At 39.5% G+C, this 27,036-nt stretch overlaps 1 protein-coding gene across 8 annotated transcripts in view; it reads left to right on the forward strand.

Moving 5' to 3' along the window:
* Nucleotides 1-27,036, forward strand: part of nectin1b (nectin cell adhesion molecule 1b) — a 216,925-nt gene that overhangs the window by 170,854 nt on the left and 19,035 nt on the right. For 4 of the 8 annotated variants that reach the window (XM_078929722.1, XM_078929724.1, XM_078929725.1 and 1 more), the window contains 2 exons: nt 10,924-11,025; nt 22,557-22,669. In XM_078929722.1, the coding sequence (XP_078785848.1) occupies nt 10,924-11,025; nt 22,557-22,669 (215 nt within the window). Of the gene's footprint in view, nt 1-10,923; nt 11,026-22,556; nt 22,744-27,036 lie in introns of all 8 variants that reach the window. The other 4 variants (XM_078929723.1, XM_078929726.1, XM_078929721.1 and 1 more) reach the window with 2 other exon arrangements.

Here is a 27,036-nt window from a genome sequence, read left to right on the forward strand (position 1 = left end):
CATCAAAGTATTTTCAGTTCACAGGACACTGTACTTCATGTCTGGTTTGAAGTAGCTTAGGCGTGATCTGTTTGCTCTATGGCATTTCTCCGGTCTGTACTCTACTCCTCGTGAGTCACGGCCGTCTGAAGCGGCTTGTAAAAACGTGTTGAGCAGTCCGATAGCTGACACTCGGCTGAGTGCTTGTGAATCTCTTTCTATAGAAATGTCTTGTTCTCTGTAAAGAGTCCTGCAACATGCATAATTAACAACCACGCACCAAATGATTTCCCTTTAATTAAAAACTGAATGCATGTCCATTTTGAGATATCAGTATTAACACAGTGTAAATGTAGGAATTAAAGCTTGAATATTTGCTCTTAAGAAGGCTAGAATTGAACAAGAAAAAAACAGGAATTTAGCTTAAGCTTTAGTCAGGGGGGCCAGTTTAGCTCGTGCTGGTTTGCGGCGCCTTCCATCCGTGAAACCCGGGTTCGACTCCAGGCTGCTCCCTGTTCCCTTCTCTACCTCTGCCGGTTCCAAGCCCGGTTAGAGAAGGTTGCGTCAGGAAGGGCATCCGGCGTAAAACATTGCCAAAATTTACCATGCGACTTGTTCGCTGTGGCGACCCCTGATGGGAGAAGCCGAAAGTGGAAGAAGAAGAGCTTAAGCTTTAGTCACATGCACTTGTACAGGGGTTGTGGATTTTTGGGTTGCCCAGGCCCGTGGAGGGTCATAGAGAGGAGTGGCTGCATCTTAATCCTTGTGCTATCCAAAGCACTTTAACATTGGGAGTTGGGTCATCCACTAGACAGTGCTCTAAACCTTTTTTCTTCAATGATTTGTGATCTTCACTGGTGTCCATGGATTGCATGAAATCTTTCCACATTATCCACCTTTGTCCTGGCAGGGAGAACACGTCAATGTAAGGGTGGGGTCATCTGGACCCCATAGGATAGCACAAGGGGTTAAGGGGAGCTTCAGTTCCGGAAGGGACATCGTGAAAATGGAAACTATATTTGCCATGGGCGTGGAAGTGTACTGGGAAGTGTTTGTAAGGATAACGTTAGTTATGGTGTACAGGTGATGCACTTTCTCTAATTTTATAATCTTCATAACTCATGAGCACATATTTTTCAACAAACAGCATGAATAGGCTCAGTGTTTGTGGGGATTTGAAAAAAGAGAAATCTGTACAATGTGCCTTTGTCTCACCATGAAGCCTGAGCATTTCCTTGTGTTTACATAGACCTTTCATTGGAAATGGTAGATAGACCGAGCGTTGCTGAGGGCGGTGTGAACAGGGCTTTATGTGTTGTTTAAGTTTTTGCTACAACTTGTCGATTCCAGCATGCCCGTAGATAAAAATAAGCCAACATTTTCAATTTTGATATTTCCTACTAGCCACCAACTAAGGTTTGCCCATATTTTTTGCCGTCAGACAAGCCATATGGTAAATGGTAAATGGCGTATACTTGTATAGCGCCTTTCTTCCTACAAGGACAAAGCACTTTACAGTCACAGACCCATTCACCAAGTCACACACACATTCACTCACACATTCACAAACACAGGCGCCTGCCTACCACCAGAGGCAAGGTGGGGTTCAGTGTCTTGCCCAAGGACACTTCGACTCATGGGCGTGCAAGGCGGGAATCGAACCTGCAATCTTATGATCATGGGTCGACCGCCCTACCGCTGCACCACGGCCGCCCGAGATGATATCCATCATTTAGGGCAGTTGTGACAAACGGTATGGACACACCGGCTAAACACGCATGAGTGTGCATTTAACCCATGGTGTTCACACTAGACAAGCCTGAAGACGGTCAAAGAAACGTTCATAGCTATTTTTGGACGTGGGAGGTTTGAACGTGGAAGCCTGAAATGTTCATTTACGCAAGTTTAGTAAGTGAAGTTAAAAAATGTTTATTAAAACCTGTCTCAGATGAATATCACAATTTTAAAAACACATTACACATAAAATCACAACCATACATAAAAAAAAACATCACAATCGTAGTAAAAGACAGTAAAAACAAAGTAAAACCCAATGAAAGACTACATTAGATGAACTAAAAGCTCTTCTAAATTAAAATGTCTTAACCTGACTATTTTTTTCAAACACACAACAGTCTGTCTGTCTTAATGACAAAGGGAGGTCGTTCCAAAGACAAGCTTAAAAGGCAAGGTCTCCTCTAACAAAAACAATATTTTTAAATGAAATAAAAACAATAAAAATGTTAGAAATATGTATTTTTGATCCTGTCTTTGGAATGGCCTTCTACCTCCGTCCATGGGTCGAGATGAGATGTCAACAGGTTTTCATTGGAAGTTGCCGCTGGAATGTGTGTTACAGAGGGTTGTGTGAACGTAGCTTCGATATCCAGTTTATTATTTAGGCCCTCTGCCATGTTGTTATGTCAGACATCAATATATTATTGAAATGAAAGATTTCCTCTGTTTTTCTGGATTGGTGTGGGGTTAGCAAAGATTTCTGTACATGCGGGAGCGTTTGCATGCTTGTCCAGGTTTAAAAAAAAAACAAAACATGCTGTCATATCCAAAAATGCATTGATTACTTTACTTTGTAAAGTCTTCGTTTGCAATTTGTAATTAAATTTGAGTTTTTAAACTTCATGCTCCACTCAAGGCAAATTTTTGTACAACTAATTAGAGACAGGGAGCGGTGCCAGTAACACATCCAGGAACAAAGAGTCCCAGTGTCATTATACCACTGTGTATATTGAATATTAATTTTTGCAATTTATTCATGCAACAACAGAAAAACAAGTGTGCTGTAAACACTTGTGGGTCCCCTGTAGTGTATAATCGATGTGCCGTATTGTCGCGTTGACCTTGAAAGCGATCGTTTGTGTTCACTGTTTTGTAAAAATTGCTTTTGGGTCCTGGCTTAAAATCTGAAAACTCACTGTGCACATTGATTTAACAAATCACCCTGAGCATTGCTGGCTCCTATGTTTAGCTTTTAAAAATTCATACACTCGCGGTTATGCAATCTTTATATTAAGCTTCCATGAAAAGTGCATGTAAGGACGATAAACTAGCAGCTTCGCTGTTGGGATTTTGGAACATTCCCTCAGAGTTCATGAAGGAGAAAGATCCAGAAGGATGTTCTCAAAGAAGAAAAATATTGCTGTCTTCATCCTCAAGAGGAAACAAGATTTTTACCTGTACGAAAGTTTTTTAAAGTTTTTTAAATCATGCATGTTGCAAACTAAAACTTTTTGGACCTTCTCGCTTCTCTTCCTGTAAGTAGATGATGCCACACCTGAAACAGACATTTCTGTTCATCAAGGTGTTTATTTACCTGACCATATAAGGTTTGACCCACCGCCATCTCTGTGCACAAAAAAACAGATGAGCTTAAATTTGTAAGAAACTTACTAAACAGGACTTCAGACTAGGTTGCCATAAACTCATCTGAGTAAAACAAAGCTTTCATGATCATGTTTTTGTCCAAAAAAATAAACTGCATCCACTGCTGCCTGGGATAAATAAACTTTGGGATTATTAAAAGACTCTAAACCTATAATTGCCTCTCAACCCACGAAAACGGGCGGGTCCTTACACTGTGATGTCACAAAGTGAGGTACAGCCCCTTTCAGGAAGAGTCTCCGCTGCCAACACCGCCCCCAGGCTAATACCCACTTTCTCCGTGAAGCTAGCGCTGATTGCCAGAAAGCTTTCCCTTCATATGCAGAATATGCGCAGCAATTTATGCAAAAGCTTGGATGTTGTTTGTTTTCGAGGGCAAAACGCAGAGACGCTGCTAAGTCCGGCTCTGGGATGACGTCATGAATTGTACAGCGTCCACAAGGAGTGAAAGGCAGGGCCTCAGAGATCAAGTTGTTTTACTACTGTAGGAAAATTAACTGCAATATAACTGAGATTTTATTTTTAAAAATCGTACTTTAGTGTACCAAAGGTAATATAATATAATATATATGGCTATAGTTTACTCTGAAGGGGTTAAGAATGGCATGATGTAGGACCTTTAACCCTCTTGATGGATCTCCGAATTCCTTTTATCATCAAGAGTTGTCATCAGAAGAGACAAAAATCTCACATCAGTCTTTACCCAAATAAAAAAAAGGCAAATGATATTAAGTGTTAGAACTTATCAAGCTATTCAAATAATTTAAGTAACTTTCATGTATGTGTGGTTTGTTAAAATGCTGTTTGGTCACCTATCAACACCATCAAGACTAGAGAAATGTACTGAATTATTATAAAAATGTGAAATTTACCAGTTCTATAAAAAATAGTACATTAGGTCAGCATTTTGTACAAAACAAACTCTGCTTGTTATGTACGTATGTTATTATACATTTTATACATTTGTTTACTGCTTTATTAGACATTAATTTACAAATTAAGTTGTCTCTGCAGTTCCAGCTTGGGCCTTTTTTGGTTGAACCTTTTAATACTTTTAATAGTAGAGATGTTCCCGGCATCATGAAATAACACACGCTTTGACTGCTGTAACTCTTTAATCACGAATGGGATTTCAATGGTGTCTGAAGCGAGGAAAAAAAATGGTTTTGCATCAAAACACCGTCAAAATCACTTGGTGTTTGTGAATTTTTTAAATACTTTATGGCTGTAAAGTATTGCATATTAGCGTAAAGCTGTTTTTCTCAGCCTCCAAATCCACTGGTGCTAATTGCATAACCGTTGACAAGTCAGGGTTTTGCAAAGAATGTCAAGGATTAGAACCCACTCTGATCAGTGGTCTTTTTAATTATGAATATGCCAGTTTTAGCAAAAATAAAAAATAAAAACTGTGTTGGTTTTTAAGGACATAGTTTCTGTAGAGCAGCAAGAGTTCATTAGAAATTTGCCTTGACTTCCCCTCGCATTGCTGAGACCTTGCAGCTGGGAGCTTGTGGCCTGCCGAGTGTCATTTCACAAATGGCTGTTCTTTGTCTGCTCCTGATTCACAATGACTTGAATAAAGAAATACACACAAAAGCATTTTGAAGCTTAATTTTCTTTATATATCATCAAAAAAATGCTACAAGAACATGCTAAAATCACCGTTGACATTGCTGTTAGTCTTTGACTGCGGTGTTTACACCTGCTTTCAATTCTAATAAACACAGCTGTTATTTTGGTTTCCATCATCCTTCTAACATAAGACTCTCTGACTTTGAGTTGCTCTGCTTTTGCTAGATTTTAAGCTCACCTCTTGTGATGGTTTTAGCTCATTCTTTGTCTTGTATTTTGAGTTTCTCTGTATAAGTAAAGTTCAATTCTTCATTTGTGAACCCAAACTTTTTTAGTTGAAATGAGCCCACGCACTCAAATGTACCGACCTCACTTCATTCCGCTCAGTTTGGTGGACACATTAGACCAAACGTGCAGCTGAATTATGAGTCCGCTGAAGTGAAAGTCATCCCAGCCGTAATAAACTCCCCTCTTTGGAAAGTTTTGGAGAAAAATGAGGTGGGTGTTTTTGTTGGCATGAGTTCTCCGCTTCTGGTTTTCAGCACAAAATCGATTCACTAAACGACTCCTTGCTCTTATGAATGCAATCCTGTCAAGACGGGTTCAGCGCTGAACCTTCCAGAAGTTTTGTTGGCTTTTTGCAAGAAAAAGAAAAAATCATTGCACTTCAGACTTTGTAATACTCGCCCGCTTTTTTACATATAATAATAATAATTTTCTGCAAAATCTGTCACTGCTTTTGGTTTTTCCTGCAGTTCTAAGCCAGGTTGTATTACTATTTGATATTTATTTATTTTTTTGGTGTATCTGGCCAAACTATTTATTCACTTTTTGGTGTATCTGGCCAAAAACTACAGCCTCTTGGATGTTGTGTTTTTTTTCCCCACATGCACAGTCCTTGATTAAAAACTTGTAAATTAAAGCAAAGTTCAGTGGAAGCCGTATCATGCCCCCTCCAACATCTGCTGCGCTGAATTCAAAAAATGGGGACGTTTTGAGGATCCTTTCAGTTCAGTGGCTGTTGTTGCTTGAGAGGAAGCAGCATTTTTAATAAGCTTACATCTGGAAAGTTTTAGGAAAGCAAAAGTAAAAGCACACTGAAGCGCGTTCTGACATCTTGGATAATTCTCATACTAGCTGATGCATGAAGCAGAAGCGCTGGCTGTGCATGTGTCAGCATACAGTACAATGAACCTTTCTGTCTTTATCAGCTGCATGTTTCTCGTGATTTAAGATGCAAATGGAGGGAATGTCAGAGTTTTACATTACAAATCAGGAAAAGAGGGTTCATGTCCTCGCTGTCCTCTGTCTGAGTTTGTGGCCCAAAGCTTTTGAGTCATCGTGATGAAGAGCTTTCCTAAATGACATTGAGATAATCAGCATGTGGACAGCCACCGGGCGGGCTGCAACAGAGCCGCTTTGATTCCAGCTGTGCATCTTTTTTTTTAAACCTTTGCATGTATTACCTTGAAATTTTTTGCTTAAAGATAACACTTTATAAATCTTGAAGGATCTAAGTGTGCCCCATCAAAACTCCAACAAAAAAACCTCCAGCATCAAGGAGGGTTTGAAGGAAGGTCAAAACGTTGGCCGGATTTCTTGCAAGTCTGTTTGTGGCTGCTGCCACTGGAAGCTCAGTTTGTAGCAAGAAGCTGCTCCCATTTACAGAAACGTTCATGTAGAAAAAAAGCAACTTTAAAGGTTTTCCAAAACACAGATGTCACACCAAACGGCTCCAACGCATGGATTCAAACCAGGATCAACTTACAGAAAAAGAAAAACCACATTTTAAATTAAAAATTAGATAGTTTAAAAACTCAAAAGTATAGATTGTAAACTTATAAGAAATCACAGGAATTGGAAAAGACAACTTATACATTTAAAAAAGTATATTTTGATATAAAAGAAATACTGAAAACTCAAATAAAAAAATAATAAATAAAACTGTTACCAAATGGAGAATAATTTGATGTTTTGTATTTTCCGTTTTTTTTTCTCTCCTTTCCTTTTAATCTTACATTTTCCATTTTCTATTCAGACTTTTTGTTTTTGCAGTTGATCCTAATTTTACATGGGGGGTTGGACTTTGAGCCTATTGGCTGCTGTGACATGATTAATTTGGAGTGTCAGACGTTAGGGTGATGTCATTTCCACTCCTTGATTATACATGAGAATTGGACAGAGTGACTCCTCCCCAATGTCTTTCCAAACAGGAAGTACCCGCTGGCTCCAAGTGGCCAAAATCCCATAGACTTCTATAGAGAAACAAACAGCAATTATTCAGAATAATCATTCTTGCTCCGATACCTTTTTTAAGACATTCTTGATAGTCCCTTTTTTTGGGATATATTTTCTGTAATGTTAGTTATTCAAGTTAGAAACTGACCAATCAGATGCCTCAATGAAAGCAGGTGGCGCCTGCTGGCCACCACGTCCAATGTTTGAAATGTTTGACAGATTCTACCAGCCCTCTTTAAAGGGAAGGGGTGTGGCCTCCAACGAGCTCACTCCTGATTGGCAGGAGAGGTTGTGATTTAAATAATGACTCGGACGGACCTGGACCAATCACTACTTACTGACATCGTCTGGTTACAACATGGCGGCAATCGTATGGCAAAAAAAATTATGACTGAATTGATTTCATTTACTTGGAACTGGAAATAAACCACTTTCTCTGAGTGATGTCACACCCACCCAGTGTCTGCTGTTGACGCCGTTTGTGAAATCCCTCCGCTGATGTACCAACTTTGGGAGAGCATCATCACTACTGAGTTTTAAAAAAAAAGTTTATTTTCAAGTTTAAATTTGCTTTTAAACTTTGTTTTACATAGTCTACAGTATTTTTCAAATTTACAGTCTAGATTTTCATGGATTTCCGCTGATCCTGATTTGACCGCATTCTGACAAACCAGAAGGAGTGAGTGACTGACTGATGGACATGATCAGCTGTGAGAGACTTTTAAGAACCAACTCTGGTTGCAAATATCATCAGTTTTTCAGCAAAACATTGCAGAATTTAAAAAAAAATCATTTTTTACATCACCTGGTAATTAAAAGCACAGTCAAGGTCTAAAAATGTTTAGAACTAAAACAAATCTTTAAAAAAAGAGAATAGCAGAGAAGTGAAAGTAAGTAATTGATACACATCAATTTGTATTTTTCATACTTTCTACCATTTTTCATGTGTATGTGTGTGTGTGTGTGTGTGTGTGTGTAGTGTAAAGGCTTAGAGATTAACCAGCAGCTTCATTACACTCCACTGTTGTTTAATGGCTTCATGCCCGAAAGGCTTTTTCTAGAAACACGATGACTGAATCGACAATCCAGCCGAAACATTTCCACATCGAAAACTTTCCCTGTGTGTTAATCTGAGAGCAAACACACACTCCCTCCGGAGGCTGGAGCCTTTGAGCTTTAAACAAATATTTCTCTGACCTAATCGTTTGTGGCATCTGGGTCTCAGCTGCCTGGATGTCCTCTCAGGTAGGAAAAAAGACCTCACCTTTTTGATGTGGGTTGGGGTCTCTGGATTCAGCAGCTACCACTGAGAGGAAGAGAAATGTGGATCAAACAGCGTTTGGCAGCCTTTTGATCGTGTTAGTTGAATAGCACAGTTGTGTGAAGCACAAATGCGTTGTTCCAACAGTATTTTATGAATCTCACATCGTATTCTTTTGTCCCTAACTCCATTGTTCCAAGCTCCTTTGATTTCTTGTCAATGCAACATTCAAACATTTATTAAATAAAGGTTTGGGGAGCCGTGATTTGCTTTAGGGATATTCATTAGCCCTTTATGCGAGTTGTAAGGATCCTGCCTTAAGACGTGTAAAAGGCTCCCAGCTGTCAGACGTGTCGACTTCTGCAGAGCGATTAGGACTGAGTTTGATGAATCCATTAGTAGTACACGGTGAAGAAAGTTTGGGATCGACAGTGTGGTGAAAAGGGAAATTATGAGCCATTCTGCTGACTCACTGCTTCCATTGTGGCAAAAATGAAAGGACTGCAGTTGGATGATCTAAAATGAACACAGGAGTTTTTGGTTTCTGTGGGTTTTTTTTGGTGAAAACAAATGTGAAGCAGCAAGAAGATGACATCAGGGGCAGAAGAGTCATCTTCAGTCACACTGGGGAAAGACGGGTCGCTGCGTATCATTTCTCCATCCCAGAATATTTACCAAATTATTTTCATCTTTTTAACTGCTGCTGTCTACTTGCTGTGTCTCCATGAGCGATACTAATTACACAAACCTACAAGAAAAATATTTATTTTGTACCACAACAAAATGTTGTGTAGATGAGGCTTTGAAACTAAACCAAACCTGAACAAAGAAAAAGAATGTTATCAAAATCTGATTCACTGCAAAAGAATCACCTGTACGTCAAAAGTGCATGAAACTTGTGCAATATCCTTAGTAATACTTTACCATGCAGTTACCGCAAACATAATAATGGTACGTTCCATCTTCAGGACATCCCTTATGGTGATCGCACGAGCCTCAAGAGGACTGCAAGACACACCTTACAAAGGGAAAAGACACTGCTACTTGTGCAAGGAAAATGAAAAAAACAAAAATTGCTCCTATTTTTTCCAAATCTCTTATTTTTAGATTTTGGGACAGTCTACAAAATGTTCTAAACTTGTGACAAGCGGTTCTTAACCAGCTCAATAATCCTAAATGAACTTTAATCCAGGATTACGGTTGTGTGAGATTAGTGTTTGCAGAGGAAGATGTAAAGGTATCAAGAAACAGAGGGGTTAGATTTGGAGCTTTAGAACATAGATACTGGACATTCCAGCAGAGGTTTGTGCAAATAAAAAAAAAATAGTGCCAGATCTTTAGTGGCTGATGAAAATTGTGTTTTTTTTTTTTTTTGACATGTTCTTGTAGCATTTTTCTGATGATAGAGGACATATTAAAAAAAATATTAGGCTTAAAATTGCATTTCTGATTATTTTTCTATTTAAATTGCTGTACGTCTTAATTTTTAGTTGTCTGAGCTGGCATCTGACTTAAAACTGTACTAATGGATAAATGATACTACTTACCATTTTTGTTGCACCACTAATGTATGTTGGGGGTGAGAGGGGCTGTAAACTAGGTGGAGAGAGAGCCCTTAGCAACGGTAAAAGGGGGCGGGATTGCACACTAATCAGAGGTAATTTTATATACTGGTGCACTGCAGAAAACTTCATGTTTTTTCTGGAAAACGACACCGGTTTTTGGCTAGAGTGGCACAATTATTACCATAAAATAATCTTTGTCCAAAGAAAAACTTTCTTATTTCCTTCAAATAAAAAAATCTGTGCTATGTCCAACAAATTAAAACAAAATCCAAAGTAAACGTGGAAAAGTTTTCTTTATTTACTGATAACGTTTTTGATTAGTAAAATGATGAAACTTCTTAAAAGATGGATATTTTTCCAGTTTGGCTCTATCAGAAGCCTCTTTGCTGTCTGATCAATTGCTATTAAAATAAATCTTCAGCCTAAACACTAACATGTCATTTTCATGTGAAGATTTGAAGTCTAACTCCTGATGCTGTGGAAGCCACATGAATTCTGATCATTTGTATTTGAATAAACATAAACTTGTTTTGCTTACTCAGAATCATCACAAAGAGCATCATCAACGTGTTCAAAATCCTGTTTTGTCAAGCTTCAATTAATCTGACATATCTGTTTATTAATCACATTCTAACCTATGTGAGCTCAAATCCTCGCGGCAGCCGCTTTAACATTTCCGCTCGGCTCTTTCCGAGCTTTGCATCATCCATTTGTGCAACTTGGAGGTGATTAATTTGACAAAATTCGTTGGAGTTCAGCAGCGCGGTCAGAGTTGAACCTGTCAAGCAGCTGTCCCTGAAAGGTTTAGGGATGCGTTTCGCTCATTAGCATTAATAAAAATGAGCGAAAACAAGTGGGAACCTGCCAAAAACATGTGACGTCTGACTCTCTCTAACCTTTTTCCTGCAGGTGGTTCACCTGGACAAGGAGGACGAGATGCAGAAGCTTCCACTTCAACCTCCTTACTATGACATGGCCCCCTCTGAGACCACCCCCTTCACTGATAAGCCGGTAAGTAGAAATGATCAGCGGCTCGTCTCTGTGAAGAGGTCGTCACACCGCTGTTCCCTGCTGAAGGGATGAGTCTTTGTTGCCTTTTATGGCTGGAAGTCAATCGAAACGGACGCAGCTTAAAGACCCACTCCGATGGAAATGGTCTTTTAAACATGTTCTTGTGGCATTTTTCTAACGATGGAAGACAAGAAGTAAGAAAACTGAGCTTAAAATTGCATGTCTGATTATTTCTCTATTAAAATGAATCGGGAGCAGACAAAAAAAAACAATGCTGTTTGAAAAAGCATCTGTGTCGTAGAAAATAGATATTGTCACCAGGTTGTGGGTGTTTAATCGTATCAAGTGTACCGAAACTTAAGCTTACATTTTTATATATTAAATGGGTCGACAGGGCTCTGAAATCAAACGTTCCTTTGTTTTGTTTTCAAATTATGCTTTAGCAGCATTTTAAATTCGATGTTTCTTTGCTTTGCCTCTCGTTTTTAGCCATCCACTTGTAGACGACTCGATCCGTGTACATCCATGTTTTCCTCGTCTGAACTGCTATCTGGATGAAAACTATACGGCTGCATTGCTCCGATATTGCTCGCCGTCTTTGTTGCGCCAGTAATGTTAGGTTGGGGGTGTGAGGGGCTGTAAGCTAGTGGGAAAAAGTGTAAACAGAGCAACAAGGAGGAAAAGGGGGGCGGGATTGCCCATTACTTGCCCATAACTCAGAGGCAAATGAACTCCTGCCACTCTACAGAAACTCTGTCCTAGAAAACGACATAAGTTTTTTGGATTTGGGCTAAAAATGGCATAAAACTGGAAACGCTTTTACAAAAGATCAAAAGCTGATCGGAGTGGGTCTTTAATTCGGCTTGCCGACCATCTGCAGGGTATTGTTGACGAGGCTCCTTCCCCCTCGTCGTCTGCATCAGCACCTCTCACCTTCCTCCTAAACGAGACCAGCCTGCATCCTTTCCTCTCGCCGTGCTATCTTTCGCCCTGACCCCGGCGCTCACCTCTTCGTCTGCCCTCAGCCTCTTCTCTCCTCCAATCCGTCTAATCCACAGTAATCACACACCGGTTCGCCTGGCTGCTGTGTGCAGATGAATTGCAGTGCCATGCTCTGCAACACATTTGCCCACCCCTGTGAGTTCACATTTGGCTACAGTGTTTGTCCGGCGCTTTTGCAAACCGTGCTGCGCTTGCTGAGACGGTGTTGTGTTTACTGGCTGTTGCTGGAGTTTCTGCTTTTGGACAAATAACTGTGCGTGTGGAGGGCGTGTGTGGGCTGCTGCGTGTCTGTGTGTGCATCAGCAGAGAGCAAAAGCCTTTCAACCGGGTGTCTGCTTAATGTGAAAACCTCCTGGAGGAAGCATGTGAGGGAGCTGAAAGGCTTTCCTTTGAATTAGTGAGTCTACCTGCCATGTTAATGACTGTAAGAGGTGTCAGGCTGCTTGGAACAAACATCTCCTTTTCCGCTGCAGATGGTGAAATGTGGGTGGCTCTTGTCTGTCAAATTTTTTGACATCCAGCCTCCCTGGATGCCAACATTTGCTAAATCTGAGCCCAAGAATGAAACAAAATGAAAATTAGCTTAATTTTGACAAGAAAAATGTTCAGATTGCTTCATTTAAAATTATGGAGGAGCTGCACAACTGCTAAGCTTTATGAATAAATATTTATTGGTCGTTAAAAAATGACAGTGGCACAAACCATGACCATGCTCCATAAAGACGGTGCAGACAATAAATGGCTACACATCAACAAAGAACAGCTATTTTAACTTGTGACGTATTCAGTTATTTAATTACTTAAATAATTTATCAATTTAGTTTTTTTATGAAATTCATTTATTTGAGTTATGAAATAATCTTTTTATTAATGTATTTTTGCGTTTAATCGTAATTATAAAGGCAGCATCGATTCAGTTTGTGCGTACAAAATTAAAGCTTTTGCGTTCATCCAAAAAGACGTAGCAGATAAAAAAACAGAAAAGAAAAATTTTTTTTTAAAGTAAAACTTTTTTAGTTAAGTTAAGTTATTACTGATGTTTTATAATCTGGTTAACTTTTAGGAAAATAATTTACTTATGTAGGTTTCAAACGCCTTTGTGTTTGTTAATATACCATTTTTTTTATTTCTGAAAATGAAATTAAAAAAATGTTTTATGGAAGCAAAAATCAAAACATTAGATTTAATTTTTTTGAGAAACTGCAAAACAGACAAAACTCAATGTTCTGATGCTAACAGTTTATGCCGCTGCAAAGGAACAGATTCAAATTTCCCCCATCTGTGTTCTGCTTCAGGTGGGAAAACCACCTGAGCCATGAATTGTTTCGAACAAAAACCAGACCATAATAGTTTGAGACAGAGGTCTGCAGCCACGTGTGGCCTCAGGCTGGAAGTCCTGTGTCAGAAATCTGTTAAAGAAAATGATTTTTTTTCTTTATATTTTTATTTAATATATGCCAAAAATACACTAGTTTATTTTTATTTATTACAATAGTAACATTAACTTAAATACAAAACAGTGTTTTATTTTCTAAAGAGTGAATGAAGACTGTGGCTCCTACTGGGTCTTGGTCAGTGCAACGACATAAAAAGATAAGAATTCCAAAAATAAATATTTACCACAAGAGAGGGAAGTAAACGCCTGAATCATCAGCATCTTTTGAGACAACTGGGTACAAACAGGGGTGAAAAGCGAGAGGAGCAGTGAGGATTTGGGGTAATTTGACATAAAAGAAAATCCAGTTGAAATAAAACAGACCAAGAGGTTTCATTTGGCCTCTTTAAGCTACAAAAGTGCATTTATTTCTGGAGTAAAGTGAAAAGGTGAAGGCAGAAGAGTGTCATCAGCACTCCTCCTGAAGGTGTCAGTTTGCCTCCCGCTGCCCTGACCTTCAATCCAAGTTCTCACCAAGCAGTGGGTGATTAAAACTGCCAAGAAGATTATCGTCCACTCCCTGATATCCACGGAGGTTGGCTGAGAGTCTAGGAAAAAGAAGACAGCACTGTGAAAACAGGAAAGAAGTCAAAGATTCTTCAAATTTTGACTTTCTTTATTTATATAGACAAAAAAAAACTTCCTAATACATTTTTTATGTTAAAAAAATGTTGTCATTATAACAGTACATGTTTTTTTAATAAAGATATTTTTGCTATTCAAAATGAATTGATACAATTCTTTTTCTTGTAAGACAGAGTTTTTTCTATCTATCCATCATCCATCCGTCCATCCATCCGTCCATCCGCGGGTCGTCTGTTATTCTAAAATCAACTACATACCTCATGCAGATTTGTCCCTTCTTCACCCGACTGCATCCACCCATAAATGCAGTTGTGACTGCGGGCTAAGAGGCAGGCGCCCCTCGCTATGACCCTCCACGAGCCTGGAAGACCTAAAAACCTGGAGTTACTGTACCGGTCAACCCTCGTCCAGATGGCTTAGACTAGAAGGTACACCACAACTATTTGGGCAGATTTTGTATTTAGTTGTTGTCTTGACTTTATTATTTATTCATTTTCCCTCATTGGTACTGTGGGGGAAGCATTTCTGCTGTTTTTCCGACATAGCTGCAAAATGTTAATTAAGTAAAAGTTTAATGTTGCAGCTCATTCATGTGGATTTTTCTCGCACAGTCGCCTGCGAGAACCACCAGTTCATCTGAAATTCTTTTTCAAGATTGTTTCTGCCAGCGTAGGTCAGACAAACGCCTCGGTTTGGGGTCGAACTTCTTTGAAAAATCAATTAGCGCTGCTTGTTTTTTTCAGAAGGAAAGCAACTTTTTCCCAGATGAGACATTAGTGCTGCGCTTTGAACATCACGTTTTTACAAGTTCCATACCTTGTTCTCTGCGCTCCTGATGTGTTTCCATTTGTTGGTCTGCCTCTTAATAATATTTTGCATCGATGATTCAGATGTGACTCATCCATCTCAGCAGATATGCAGGAATAACTCAATTACTGTCTTTTTTTTCCCTCCTTTGCTGAATTGATTTAGATTTTCTCAGTAGTTATGTAAAAGATCTTCAAATATGGTCTTTAATGGTACACTCAGAGCAACCAGATGTTCAGTGTTGATAGTCCGTAGACACAGAGGGCAGGTTTTCCTTTGATTTATGTCTCATTTCTAATAACGCTGAATTCAGATGGAAGTTTGGGGCCATACTTAAGATGAATGTGGTATTACGGAGGTTCTCCGCTCACTATTTGTGCGGGATGTGCATTGATTGCAATGCGCTCTGTTACTAATGGTGATTCTCTCGGGGCAAAACACTGTCTGCCAATTTTGACGGCGATGTGGCTGTAATTTTCTCCCCGATTGCACCCTGGTCATGACAAATATTCCACAGATTTAAATATCCGCGTGCAGACTGTGACTGGTGGGGGAAAATATGCAGCTGGGAGATTGCAAAGTAGATTTGAATTATTAACATAAAATTTCTGTAAAAGCTTCAATCACTTCTGTGTAATTCTTTCTGAGATGGGAGGAAGGTACATTGGTGCATCGGGGCACAACAGGTATCATCCAATTAGATTTCTCATCCACAGCCCTTCACCATCTGTCTATGATGCTTTCCACGCATATACAAGATAGTCCACCATTTTTTTTCTCCTTCACTGATTTTATTTCCATATTAAAGGAAAAGAAAGTAGGACTAGCACTCTCTAGCACAGTCAGAGAACATCCTGACACTGACGGAAATGACTGATTCATCTCTTTGGATCCTTTTTCCTCATGAATTTGTCGCTAAAGGTTTGTTTTTTTTTGCTCTAAACTCAGGAGTTCATAGATGCTGACATGAGAGGCTATGAAGTCAGGAGACTGATGTCTGTAAGATCTGTGTTTTTCTGCCTAGCAACAAAATAATTCTTGTTTTCACTTTAAGCCTTATAGTCACAACTGCCCTTATATGGATGCAGGCAGTCTGTGAAACGTGGACAAACCTCTACAGGGCATGGATGAAAGTCGAGTCTAGGTGCAGAGAAGAATCGGGCTGAGACCCGGGCCTGCACAAATAGTAATTTAACGAAAAAAAACGGCACGAGGTGGGAACAAAAAACGAAACATCTTACAAGAGAAAAAAGGAATAAAAAAGCGAAAGCAAAGTAAAAACAAAAGTTTTCAGCAGCGTTTCCATTGTCTATGAAATTGCACAAATTAAATTTGCAATAGTAAGTGCGCCTAATGGAAACACAATTTAAAAAAAAATTGTTCTTGAAGTGTAATTGAGGCAAAATTGACATTAATCGTAAAAGTGCACTGGAAACAATTTTTCCAGATTAAATGATCAACAACCAGATGGCGATGCGTTTCTTGGTAGGAACTGGCTACCTTTGGTCACTGCAGCGGGCGCCACCCGAGGTCCCACAGCGTCATGCAGTTCATCAATATTCAAAACATCTAATTCCAAAAATGTTTTTTTTTCAACATTTCTAGACTTTTGCATTAAATGGAAATGCTGCTATTGAGAATTGAGAGACTGCATCTTAAATAGCCCTGATTACAATATGCAGTGCTGTGCACTCCTCCACAGAGATGGAGGAGGAGGAGGCATTCAGGAGGAGTGACGGCTTTCCTGGAAAACATACAGAGGCAGTAAAAACAAAAAGGCAAACTGTCAAATATCATAGACGTCTGCAGCATTTCCGTACAGCAACAATGTTCATGCACATTTTTCTACTGCAGACACAGGTCGTGGTGAACTCTTTACAGTAGGGTGAGTAAGGGGGAAGCAGGTGAGACGCAGGCGTATCATACAGATTTGTTTTATTTTTTTTCTTCCAAATACAGTACTAATGAGTCCTACAGTCTCTTGTGCACATCCCCTTGTCTGCAGCATTCGTGCCCGGTCAGTAAAGTTCCACATATTGTGTGTGGGTCACGTGCGTGCCCCGTACAGATCTGCCCATTTTTCAGACAGCCCGTATCCATTTGTAGGGGCATAAGATCCAGACCCTCAATGGATCTAACCCAAAAACCCGCAGCACTTATACGGGTCAACCCCCATACAGATGCATGTGACTAAGACTTTACTTTTTATTTGGGATTTTACTCGACCTTAACTCAAAAGTATTAGTAATCTGTTTTTTTTAATCTGTTGTTTATCGGCACTAGCCAAAAATAGTCAGATAAAAAATCTAACATCAACTCTTTTTGTTCTTTGGGAGGTTAAACCTCAAACATAAATGTGTTTATTTGTCGTTTTCTGCATTAAGTCCAGGAGAGCTTTAGCAGGACTGAGCTTTAACAGAAAATTTTAAAGATAAATAATTTCAGAACTTATTCTCTTTTACCCCTTTTATTTCTTTACGAAAGTAACTTCTGACTGTTGTGGATCACAATAACAATGTGAGACACATAAATAAATTAAAAAAACATCATGCATCATGGTTGAATTTGCTGTTGAATTTGGTAAAAATAATAATGAATTTGTAAGTTGGTTTAACAGAAAAATGCTTCAGTATTATTCAACTGTTATAAAAAAAAAGCCTTCAAAGTCGACTTTTCAGTAAAATTTCAACAAGCTGAGTCCCGTCACCTTTACTGGACCTGAGTACAGATCTGACAGTTAAATGACTCCTGGAGAAACCAGTCAGCCATTAGAAATCACTCTGTCTGCGCACGCATAACGATCCAAGCGCTGCTTTATTATTTTTTCCTCTGCATGTTTTGACAAGCTAACGGCATTTGCTGCCACTCATGAACCCTCCCCATGCGACGAGCAGCAGAGCGGGACAGGACGGGAACTAGTGCAAAGACGGTCCTCCTCTTTTCCTTGCCTGATGGTCCCTCGCTCGCGCTTCCAGCTGGGGGTGCGCTGGATTAAATAAATATGTCTTCCATAGTGTCCTAATGGAGCCCTTTTTTGATTGGCATATTTGATAGATGCACAGACTGGACAAATATGTTAGCAAAAAGTGCACATGCTTCAAGATTATTATGAATCAATCCAAATTTAAAACAAACCCACTCATATTAATGAGTACAACCCTATGTATAGGGAATTTATCAGTGGCTTACAACAGCTGCCTTCAAGTTTAGGAGTTTTTTTGTGATGTAAAAGGTCTGTGAGGGTTTTTAGTGTCATTTATAGCAGCTGTTTACAGTTGAAACACAAAGACAAAGAGCACACCATAAATCTGAAAATATACCCCAATATTTTCTATTACTGTGAGTCAAAGTTTAAAAGACAAAATATGACCAATGAAATATAAGAAAAGAATGAGAGTCCAGGCATGATAGTCTCACGAGGCAAGGTTTTTTTGTATAGCACATTTTGTGCAGTTATTGCATTACATAGAGCATTCAAAGAACAATGTGAAAGAAAAATATAAGGAGTATTCATTAAAAAAAATGAAATTATTTTAATTTGAGTTTAAAGTCCCACTCCGATCATCTTTTGATCTATTCCTATCCCTGTTGCTGAAAGCTTAGAGCAGTGAACTTCTGCACTTTTTCGTCTGCTCCAGTGCGGATGTAAACTTTTGAATAAACTGAGTGCTTCAGCTTCAGTCTTTATGGATGTCTGTTCCAGATCTGTGGATCATAGAAGGTGAATGTAGCATCTCAATAGTTTGGTTTTGACTCTAGAAACTGACGAAAGACCAGATCCAGATGACCTGGGACTCGTGACTCGTGTCAATGTTGCAAAAGCTTTGCAAGAAAAAAAGGTGTTTTTATTCTGAGGTTTCTATTTTATTTTGCAGTTTCAAAAAACCTTTTCCTCCTCCCTCTCAGAGTCTCCAAAACTCCCTAAGAGCCCCACTTGAGGCTATAGGTGAGCGCAGGTTGCAAGGGAGGAGTCATGATACAAGTAGGCAGAATCCAGTCTCAGTGACCCTTGTGCTATCCTAGGCACTTTACCATTGGGAGTTGGGTCATCTAGACCCACTAGACAGTGCTCTGAACCTTTTTTCTTCCATGATTTGTGATCTTCACTGGTGTCCATGGATTACATGAAATCTTTCCACCTTTATCCACCTTTGTCATGGTAGGGAGAACACGTCAATGTAAGGGTGGGGTTATAGGACAGCACAAATGTAAAAATGTGAAATACAAATGATCTTTTACACGATATAATAGGGTTTTAAATGGATAAAACTGACATAATTACAAACCAAATCTACACAAACTATAAATTCAGGAATCAGGGATCAGGAAAAATGAGAAGGAAAACGCCAAGACCCATGAAAACAAAACATCGGTTAGCTAGTTTCAACACCAGTCTGAATACTAAACAAAAGTTGAAGAATTTCACATACATTGAGGAAAAACAAGATCGAACCTATAAGACAAAACTTCCTTCACAGTTCAGGTCAGTGTCCCCTTCTCCTTTGGAGAAGAACAGGGGACACGCAAAGTGGGTCAATGGGAGTGGGAGGAGCTTGCAGCAAAATTAGTGGAAAAAAGACAAATATAGTCATATAAACTGATTTAGACGGCAATATCTAAGAGACACTAAAAACAAAATGTCATTTAGTGTGTGAGATGTAGTCTAAAACTTTATAAAATGATACCAGCCTCCAGCTAAACCACAAAAACAAACATTGAAAAAGCACAAATCTGAGGTTTAAAAGATGTTGAAGTTTTGATCTGCATAAGTATTCCCACTGTCCTGCTTCTGGTTATTTACATCTTCCTCCTATAATCATTTAAGCACTTTCTCTTTTTAATTGGCAGTAAAACCAACAAATATGGTCATAAATTAATTTTAAGAGAGTTTTACAAAATGTTTTTATTATAGCTTAAAGCGAGGTCATTTTTTTAATATCTTTCGTGAGACGAGAACAATCAAATGGTTTTTCAGCCTCAAAAATGTTCATTTCCTATCCAACTACATCATAACTCTGGGACTTTGTCCACTTTCTTTTGCTTTATGTCCTTTTTTTGCTAAATTTCTTAGCTTTTCTATAATACAAACACAAATTTTCTTTAATTTTAATTCATCTTCCCCCGTGCAGCAGAGAGAGGCACTCTGTTTTGCATTCCATAAAATCCTCAGTTCCTTTCCCTTTTATACTAAGACTGTTTATGCATTTTATTCAAAGAAGCTTGCAACCCTTAAATTGAATATAAAAAGGTTTCTTAATATCCTTTAATGAGAAAAAGGAGTCTGGGAAGAAAATAAAAACTAGTTTAAATATGGTTTTATGACTATTTTATGATGAATGGCACATTTTAGAAGGTATTCAATATTTAACCTTTCCACTTATTTGAAAGCATTTAGTTTTTGCACACCAACCTACATTTATCCAATATTTCCCCCTCTTTTTCACCAAATACTTATGTATTTTAGTGCTAAAAGCGCTGAGTCAGCTCTATCTGGGATGTTGGCGTTCAGCTGGGTAGACTGTGAATGGGTTTCCTGTCTCAGATTGTCTGTCTTTATGATGATGGATTGGACATTTGAGGTGCAAAGTCTGCTGTTCTGCCTGGCAACAGATTGAGACGATCTTGTGGGGCAAAAAGTAACAAAAAGACACAATAAAAAACACAAAAATGAGACAACAAACGAGTAGGCTCAAAGCCTCTGCATGCAGATGTGCCAAGACAGGAAAAACCTCTTTCCATTTTGGTCCTGACAGGTCAATACTGGCACTTTCACACCAAAATATTAACAAAAAGGGCGAAATGTTTGAAATTTCATTCTTCCATTTGGTATGAATTGAATCTTTATTGTTGTAAGAACAAGTACAGCAAAAACAAACATCTGCCCTTCGGTTGACTCACATGGCTAACACGTACATTCCACATACGAAATTTCTATCTTCTGTGATACATGCCTGATGTGGCATTTCTTTTGTGCAAACTGTATATTTGCATTCACACTATGTTGTCACACTACAAGAGAGTTGACTTGAATGGAAGTAGCATTTGATGTAGATCAGAATTTGAGATGTCCGGTCCATCAGAGTCCAGGTGTGCCAAAGAAAACAGACTTTTAATTGTCAAAATGACTCCTGGGCTCAAATTGTTGCCGGGCAAAACTAGACTAATAGTTAGCATAAACTTTGCTCTAAATGCTGTTGCAATAAGAAGGCATGGTAAGTCTGGAATGCCTTTTTTGTGGGTCATCTGTTGCTTGACTTGTCTGGCACGCACAAGAATCTCAATATAAACTGCAGGCTGCACGGTGTCTCATAGTGAGAAGGTCCTGCTTTCGAATCCCTGCTGGGACCTTTCTGTGTGCTGTTTTCATGTTCTAAACGTGCATGCATGTGTGGGTTTTCTCCAGGCACTCCAGCATCCTCACACAGTTCAAAAACCTGCTTCATAGCGTAATTGGGGGTTCTAAATATGGCCTCTAGGTGTGCACGTGAGTGTGAGTGCGTCGCCCTGCAACAGACTGGCGACCCTTTTAAGGTGTCACCTGCCATGTGACCATGGAAGGGATTCGGTGGGTTCTAAAGATAGAAGGATGGAACTTAAACCGCCTCTCCATACATTTTGAATTTCCTGTTATTCTATGTTTGTTTTTTTAGGTTTATGACGGTTTTGATTTCTTAAAAATGTTTTTCATTTATTTCCAGAGGAGCTAGGCATACAGTATTGATAGTGTCTCTGAATGTTCTGTGAGGTACTTTGGTCAAATTAACTTCTTGTAATGTTTTAGCTTCTTTCAAATTGGGCAGTTTTTGGATTGGATAGAACTTTCAAAGAAATCCAACTCTGGTTCAGACCAAACAGCTACGGCTAAAAGTACTGAAGTCCGTTTTGAGCCTGATATGTTGAATTCAGGTTAAATTACAATAGAATAGAATGGAACTTTATTGATCCTGAGAGTGCACCTCAGGATCAATAAAGAGAGAGAAATTGAGAGAAACTAATAGTTTTCAGTACAGCCTAGAAATACACAGATTGAATTCAAGTCTTCGCGTTTCCGTGAAAGACTGAAGACTCCACAGCACCACCTTCATTCAGCACATCTCCATGTGCCTGCAGCCATGATCTGTAAATGATATCCACTTAAACTGCATTCGTCTGAGACATTGTGTGGACGAGCATTCACCATAATCCAGGATTTAAAGTGAATGCAGACGGCGTGCGTTCAGCTTGTTTAGTTACAGCATTTGTCTTTGTTTAAATCCGGTTTTCATGGCCATCAGCTTTAAAACACAATTCAGATAAATGCCCGTTTGAGTAGCAGACACATCTGGAACTGTGTAATTGTCTCGTTTGCACTTGAAATCAAAAGCACTGTCAGTCCAAACGGGAAAAATCTGTCTCCATTTTCTTGCCTTGTGTTTCACTTCTTGTTTGTTTTCTCATTTTCTTTGCAACATCTCCATCTTTGTGTTTTGCCTGTCACATTCTATCAGCCGCTTTCTGTGTACATTAGCTCGCTCTGAGGCGCGTTTCTTCTGCCGTCCTCGCGAGCTGGACGTGTCCGAGCCCGACCTTCAGTGGACACTCCTCTCATCTGTCTCCATCGCTCTGGCTGTCAGCCTCTGTCTGTCAGCTTATCTGTCTTTCTCACTCTGTCATCGTTTGGCTGCCTCACACCTCACACACGTTTCGCCTCTCTTGTCTCCAGAACTCTGGCCACAAGGACTGTGATGTCCAGTATGCGGAGCTGGATACTGCAGCTTTGGCCTCGTCTCCCAGCCCTCGAAGCTCTGCTCTCACTGGCCCTGGGGACCTTGTCGAGTATGCAACCATCCAGCCTAGCTCACACTAGCGCATGCCATTATAGGCCTTTCCCCTCAGACTTTGGCCTCAAGGTACACAGACTGACGCACCCCCACCCCCTTGTTCAAACCCCTTCACATGCATCGACTTCCCTTTACATTATCCACTCGGCTCCCTTGTCTGCCGTCCTAGTTCCCCCCGTTGTGTGTCTGTTGAAGGTCTGATTAAAGCTGTTGTGCTCTGGAAAGAGACGTGCACTTCTATAATCACAAATATGAGGCTGGGGGGGGGATCCATCGTGCACTGGCTGCATAAATCTGGGCAAATATTTGGTTAAATCTGATTTTAAAAAAGCTCATTTGATTCAGCTTTAATTCATCTTTATTTATTTCTTCTCTGGCTTATGAATTCTGATTTGTAAAAACTTGAGTCAAGCATGCGGATGAAGAGGACATGAAAGATTTAACCACATAAGTTAATTTGCAAGAGATCTGACATCATGTTGAATAATTTGTTTATTTATGCTGATAATTTACTATTTTACATCATTAGAATGATTATAGGAAACAGGAAATAACTTTCTAACCAAAGAAATATGTCATTTTTGACACATTTTTAAGGCCTAAATTACTAATGAAAATATTAAAGAACATTAAACCAAAGTCAAGTTTTATTTTTACTTAACATTTTGCTCATTAATGACTCAACCATACTTCTTTTACACACACAGAAAAGAAATTCCCCTTAATCTAGATTCTAGAAACTGGTTGAGCCGATCTTTGTCCCAACAAGTTTAATCAAGTATTTTTGAATGAACTTGCTGATCAGTTGTGGAGGAATTTTTTTTTAATTCCATTTTCAAAAATGTTCAAATTCAGACGCATTTGAGCTATATTGGCTGTGGTCATTAAACAGCATCCTTCTTTGATCAAGCCGGTTCACAACCTTCTTTTAGACCAGAGCAGGACCTGCCATTTCCGTTTGGCTATCATCCATTTGCAGAACCCAAGTGGTCTTCAGCTTAATGTTACAAACGGTCTGAGATTTTCCTTCAGAAAGCCACTCCAATTAAACTTGTGGTGATTTTAACATGTTCTTGTGGCATTTTTCTTATTATAGAGAACAGATATAAGGCACATTGTGATTAAAATTGCATTTCTGAGTATTTCTTTTTTCAAATTGTGAAGTAGGTCCATTTAAGTCTTTGTTTTCCTGGTCTGAGCTGACATCTGACTCAAAACTGTACAGCTGGATGGCTCCGTTACTGCACACCATTTTTCTTGCACCCGTAATGTTAGGTCGGGGGGGTGAGGAGCGGTAAGCTTGTGGGAAAGAATGTAAACAGAGAACTCTCAGCAACGGGGAAGGGAAAGGGGGACGGGGTTGTTTTGCACCAACAGTCTTGCCCACAACTCAGAGGTGAATTTCCAATGAAATTCTGCCGCTCTACAGAAACTATGTCCTAGAACAGGACACTTTGAAAATAGATCACAAGATGATCGAAGAGGGACTTTAAAATATTATTATCTTCCAAATCAAGTTTGAGAGCATTTCAGATTGGAAAAATCAAACCATCATACTTCCACCACCATTTTTAGGTCTGACTATTTGCTTTTACATGAAATGCTGTCTGTTTGACTCCTGATGCAAAGAGACCTACATCCATCCACAAAATAGTCAATATACCAGATGTTGTTAATGTTGCAAACACTGCTCTCCTTTTTCTGATGGTCTGGAATCAGTTCTTGGTGGAACTGGAGTTCCCTCTATACGTTTGTTATGGTAGTTGATATGGTTCCACAACAACAAAAAATGTCTTCATAGCTTCTCGGAAGGAACCATTCATAACGTTGCTAATTCATCTGTTTGTGAATTAGCAGAATCTGGATGCCAGTTTGATGTGTTTCTTAGAAAGATTTTTTGACTTGGGTAGAATTTCACTAATTTTTCTGCGCAAGAACCCTTGCGGTTTACAAAATAGTCCTGTTTGTGACCAACCAGAAAAGAAGCAGATACTTTCTCACCCACCATCAAATCACAAAGTTACTGTATTTCCAGTCAAATACTGCGTGAAGATTCCCAACATTTGAAAGGTTTTTCTCAAGTGATTACACCTCTCATCAGCGCTGATTGATACCAGAGAGAAATGCCTTTTCTTTCGCAAGATTGAGCTCCTGTGTGTCACCTAAACCCCACAAGAAAATCTATCCGCCGCTCTCAAACACACCCTTCTACCCCCACTTCAAGTCTTATTCACACAATGTGCAAAAAACAGGATTAATGCTTGCAGATCGTCTTGTTGCTACACTGTTTGGCATGGTGTCCATGGCGATCCACGAGGCGAGCAATTCTGCAGGGGACTCTGGAGGCTTCTCTCAAAGTGGATTGTGGAGAAATGAGCATAACGCTGTGTGTTAATCAGACACTTTTAGCAGCAGGTGTCTTTTCATTTATAGACTCATTTGTTTCAAGGGAGTAAAGGTGCACTGTTGTGTGTGAAGATGTAAAAATGTGTTGCTTTGCAGGAAATTGTTGTTGAGTTAATTTGGGGAATTTCACATAAAAAGGCAGAAGTTGGAGTCCAGTGACATGCACACCCTCTGAATCAGTCTAACCGTAATACAGCTGAGTAACCAGAACTGATCTTGTGGATACTCATACTGGTGTGTTTTAAAGCAAAACGAAAGACAATTAAGCACTAATTCATGCTGTAGACGGAGCAGCTGGTTGCCAGGAGACGGTTTGTATCATACTTACAGTTGTCTGATTTGCAGATGTTTTCAGAATATAATTGCTCCCTTGGAGATGAGCTAAATTTTTCGTGCCAAACAAACGCTGTCGACAGTTTGACGGCAGCACACAACTCAGGAAATCGTATCCTCAACACCGTGTGAGGTTAGACTTCAAAGGAAAAACAGTTTGAGGTTACATTTTAACAAAATGAAAATCCTTTCTTAAAATTCTCTGGGCTTTTTCCCCAAACCTAATAACACTTTCTAATCTAAAAAGCAAACATGTTAGATCAAAGATGGCTGAAGGAACATCAGTAGTCCAGGATGCACTTTCAACAGTACAGCTATTGCTGCTTGGAGAAAGAAGCTAATTAAAAGCTACATAGGAGATGACACCACAGCATGGCAACAGTGATTGTTTGTTGCAGTTTTACAAATTAGCAGACAAGCACCGTCTCTTAATCCTGATGGGGGATCAGGAGTATTGACTTCCTAAAAAGAAAAAAAAAACATTTCCCTGTTACAAGGAACATGCAGCGGGGAGAAAGTCTCATGAGCAGACTGCAAATTAAATTAAAAACACAAACAAACATCGCTGCATCGCTTTCTCTGGGTCACTGCCTGCTGCCAAAACGGCTTCTGGGTTGTCTTTATGAGTCTGTGTAGCATCAAAAATTGAAAAATGCAAAAGGTTACTGAGAACAAATGAAGGTGGACTAAAGACTTAGGTCATACGCACTCATATGGGGGTGATTCTTACGAGTGTTGCAAGCAAAAGGTCGTGCAGAGGAGCAGCTTCATCTTAAGGGGAGCATAGGTGTGCTTTGCAGTTCCTTTGAAGCTTAAGAACCTCAAAGGGCGTCATGAAGTTAGACCTTGAGATTGTCGTGTGTGTGGTTAGTGTGTTGTAAAATATGCGTTGGGCTATTGGAAGTTGCACTCGCTTATCACCTACAGTTGATGCTAACATAGGAAGCCCTTGACAGTAAAGGATGAGTACTGGTCCCTTACTGACTCCATGCAAATGCAGCAGGGATGCCCACACAAACTAAGCCTCTGTTGTCTTATTTCCTATTTTTATGATACAACATTCACACCGGGTACGCGGCAGACGGTCAAGATGGCGTAAAAACGGCCACTCTTGAATGCCTTTTTAGCACGTAGTTTTCACACTGGACAAGCAGTCCAGGTTCTTTTTCTACTGTTCACTAGCGACACCTACAGTTGGAAGAAGCTTGTGTGAAATGTCAAACCGGTGCAAATCTCGTAAATCCTTCTCCCGGCTTTTTCTTTCACAGCTCTTTTCCAATAATGAAAGACTTGGTGTCATACACTTCCAGCCAGCCACAAACCACAAATATTAACTTCTCCTTTGTGATCAAGTTTCAAACGGTTGGTACTTCCATTGGAAGTTGCTGCTTGAACACGCGTTGCCGTGGATAATGTGACTGTAACGTAACAGTCAGGGTGCACGTGAGGAACATGCCCTTATCACGTAAACACCATAGATGGGCCCCTTGCGCTGTCTGTAGGATTTGGGAGTTGGATCAAAAAACTTGACAATCCGTCCTGCATCTTATCTACTTCATGCCTAATTACCCTTGCTAAGTGTTTGCTGTAGATCTATCCATTTATGCAGCCCAACTGACATCC

Source organism: Oryzias latipes, chromosome 13 (genome assembly GCF_053564925.1).
Source record: "Oryzias latipes strain Hd-rR chromosome 13, Olatipes_Hd-rR_3.1".
NCBI lineage: Eukaryota > Metazoa > Chordata > Actinopteri > Beloniformes > Adrianichthyidae > Oryzias > Oryzias latipes.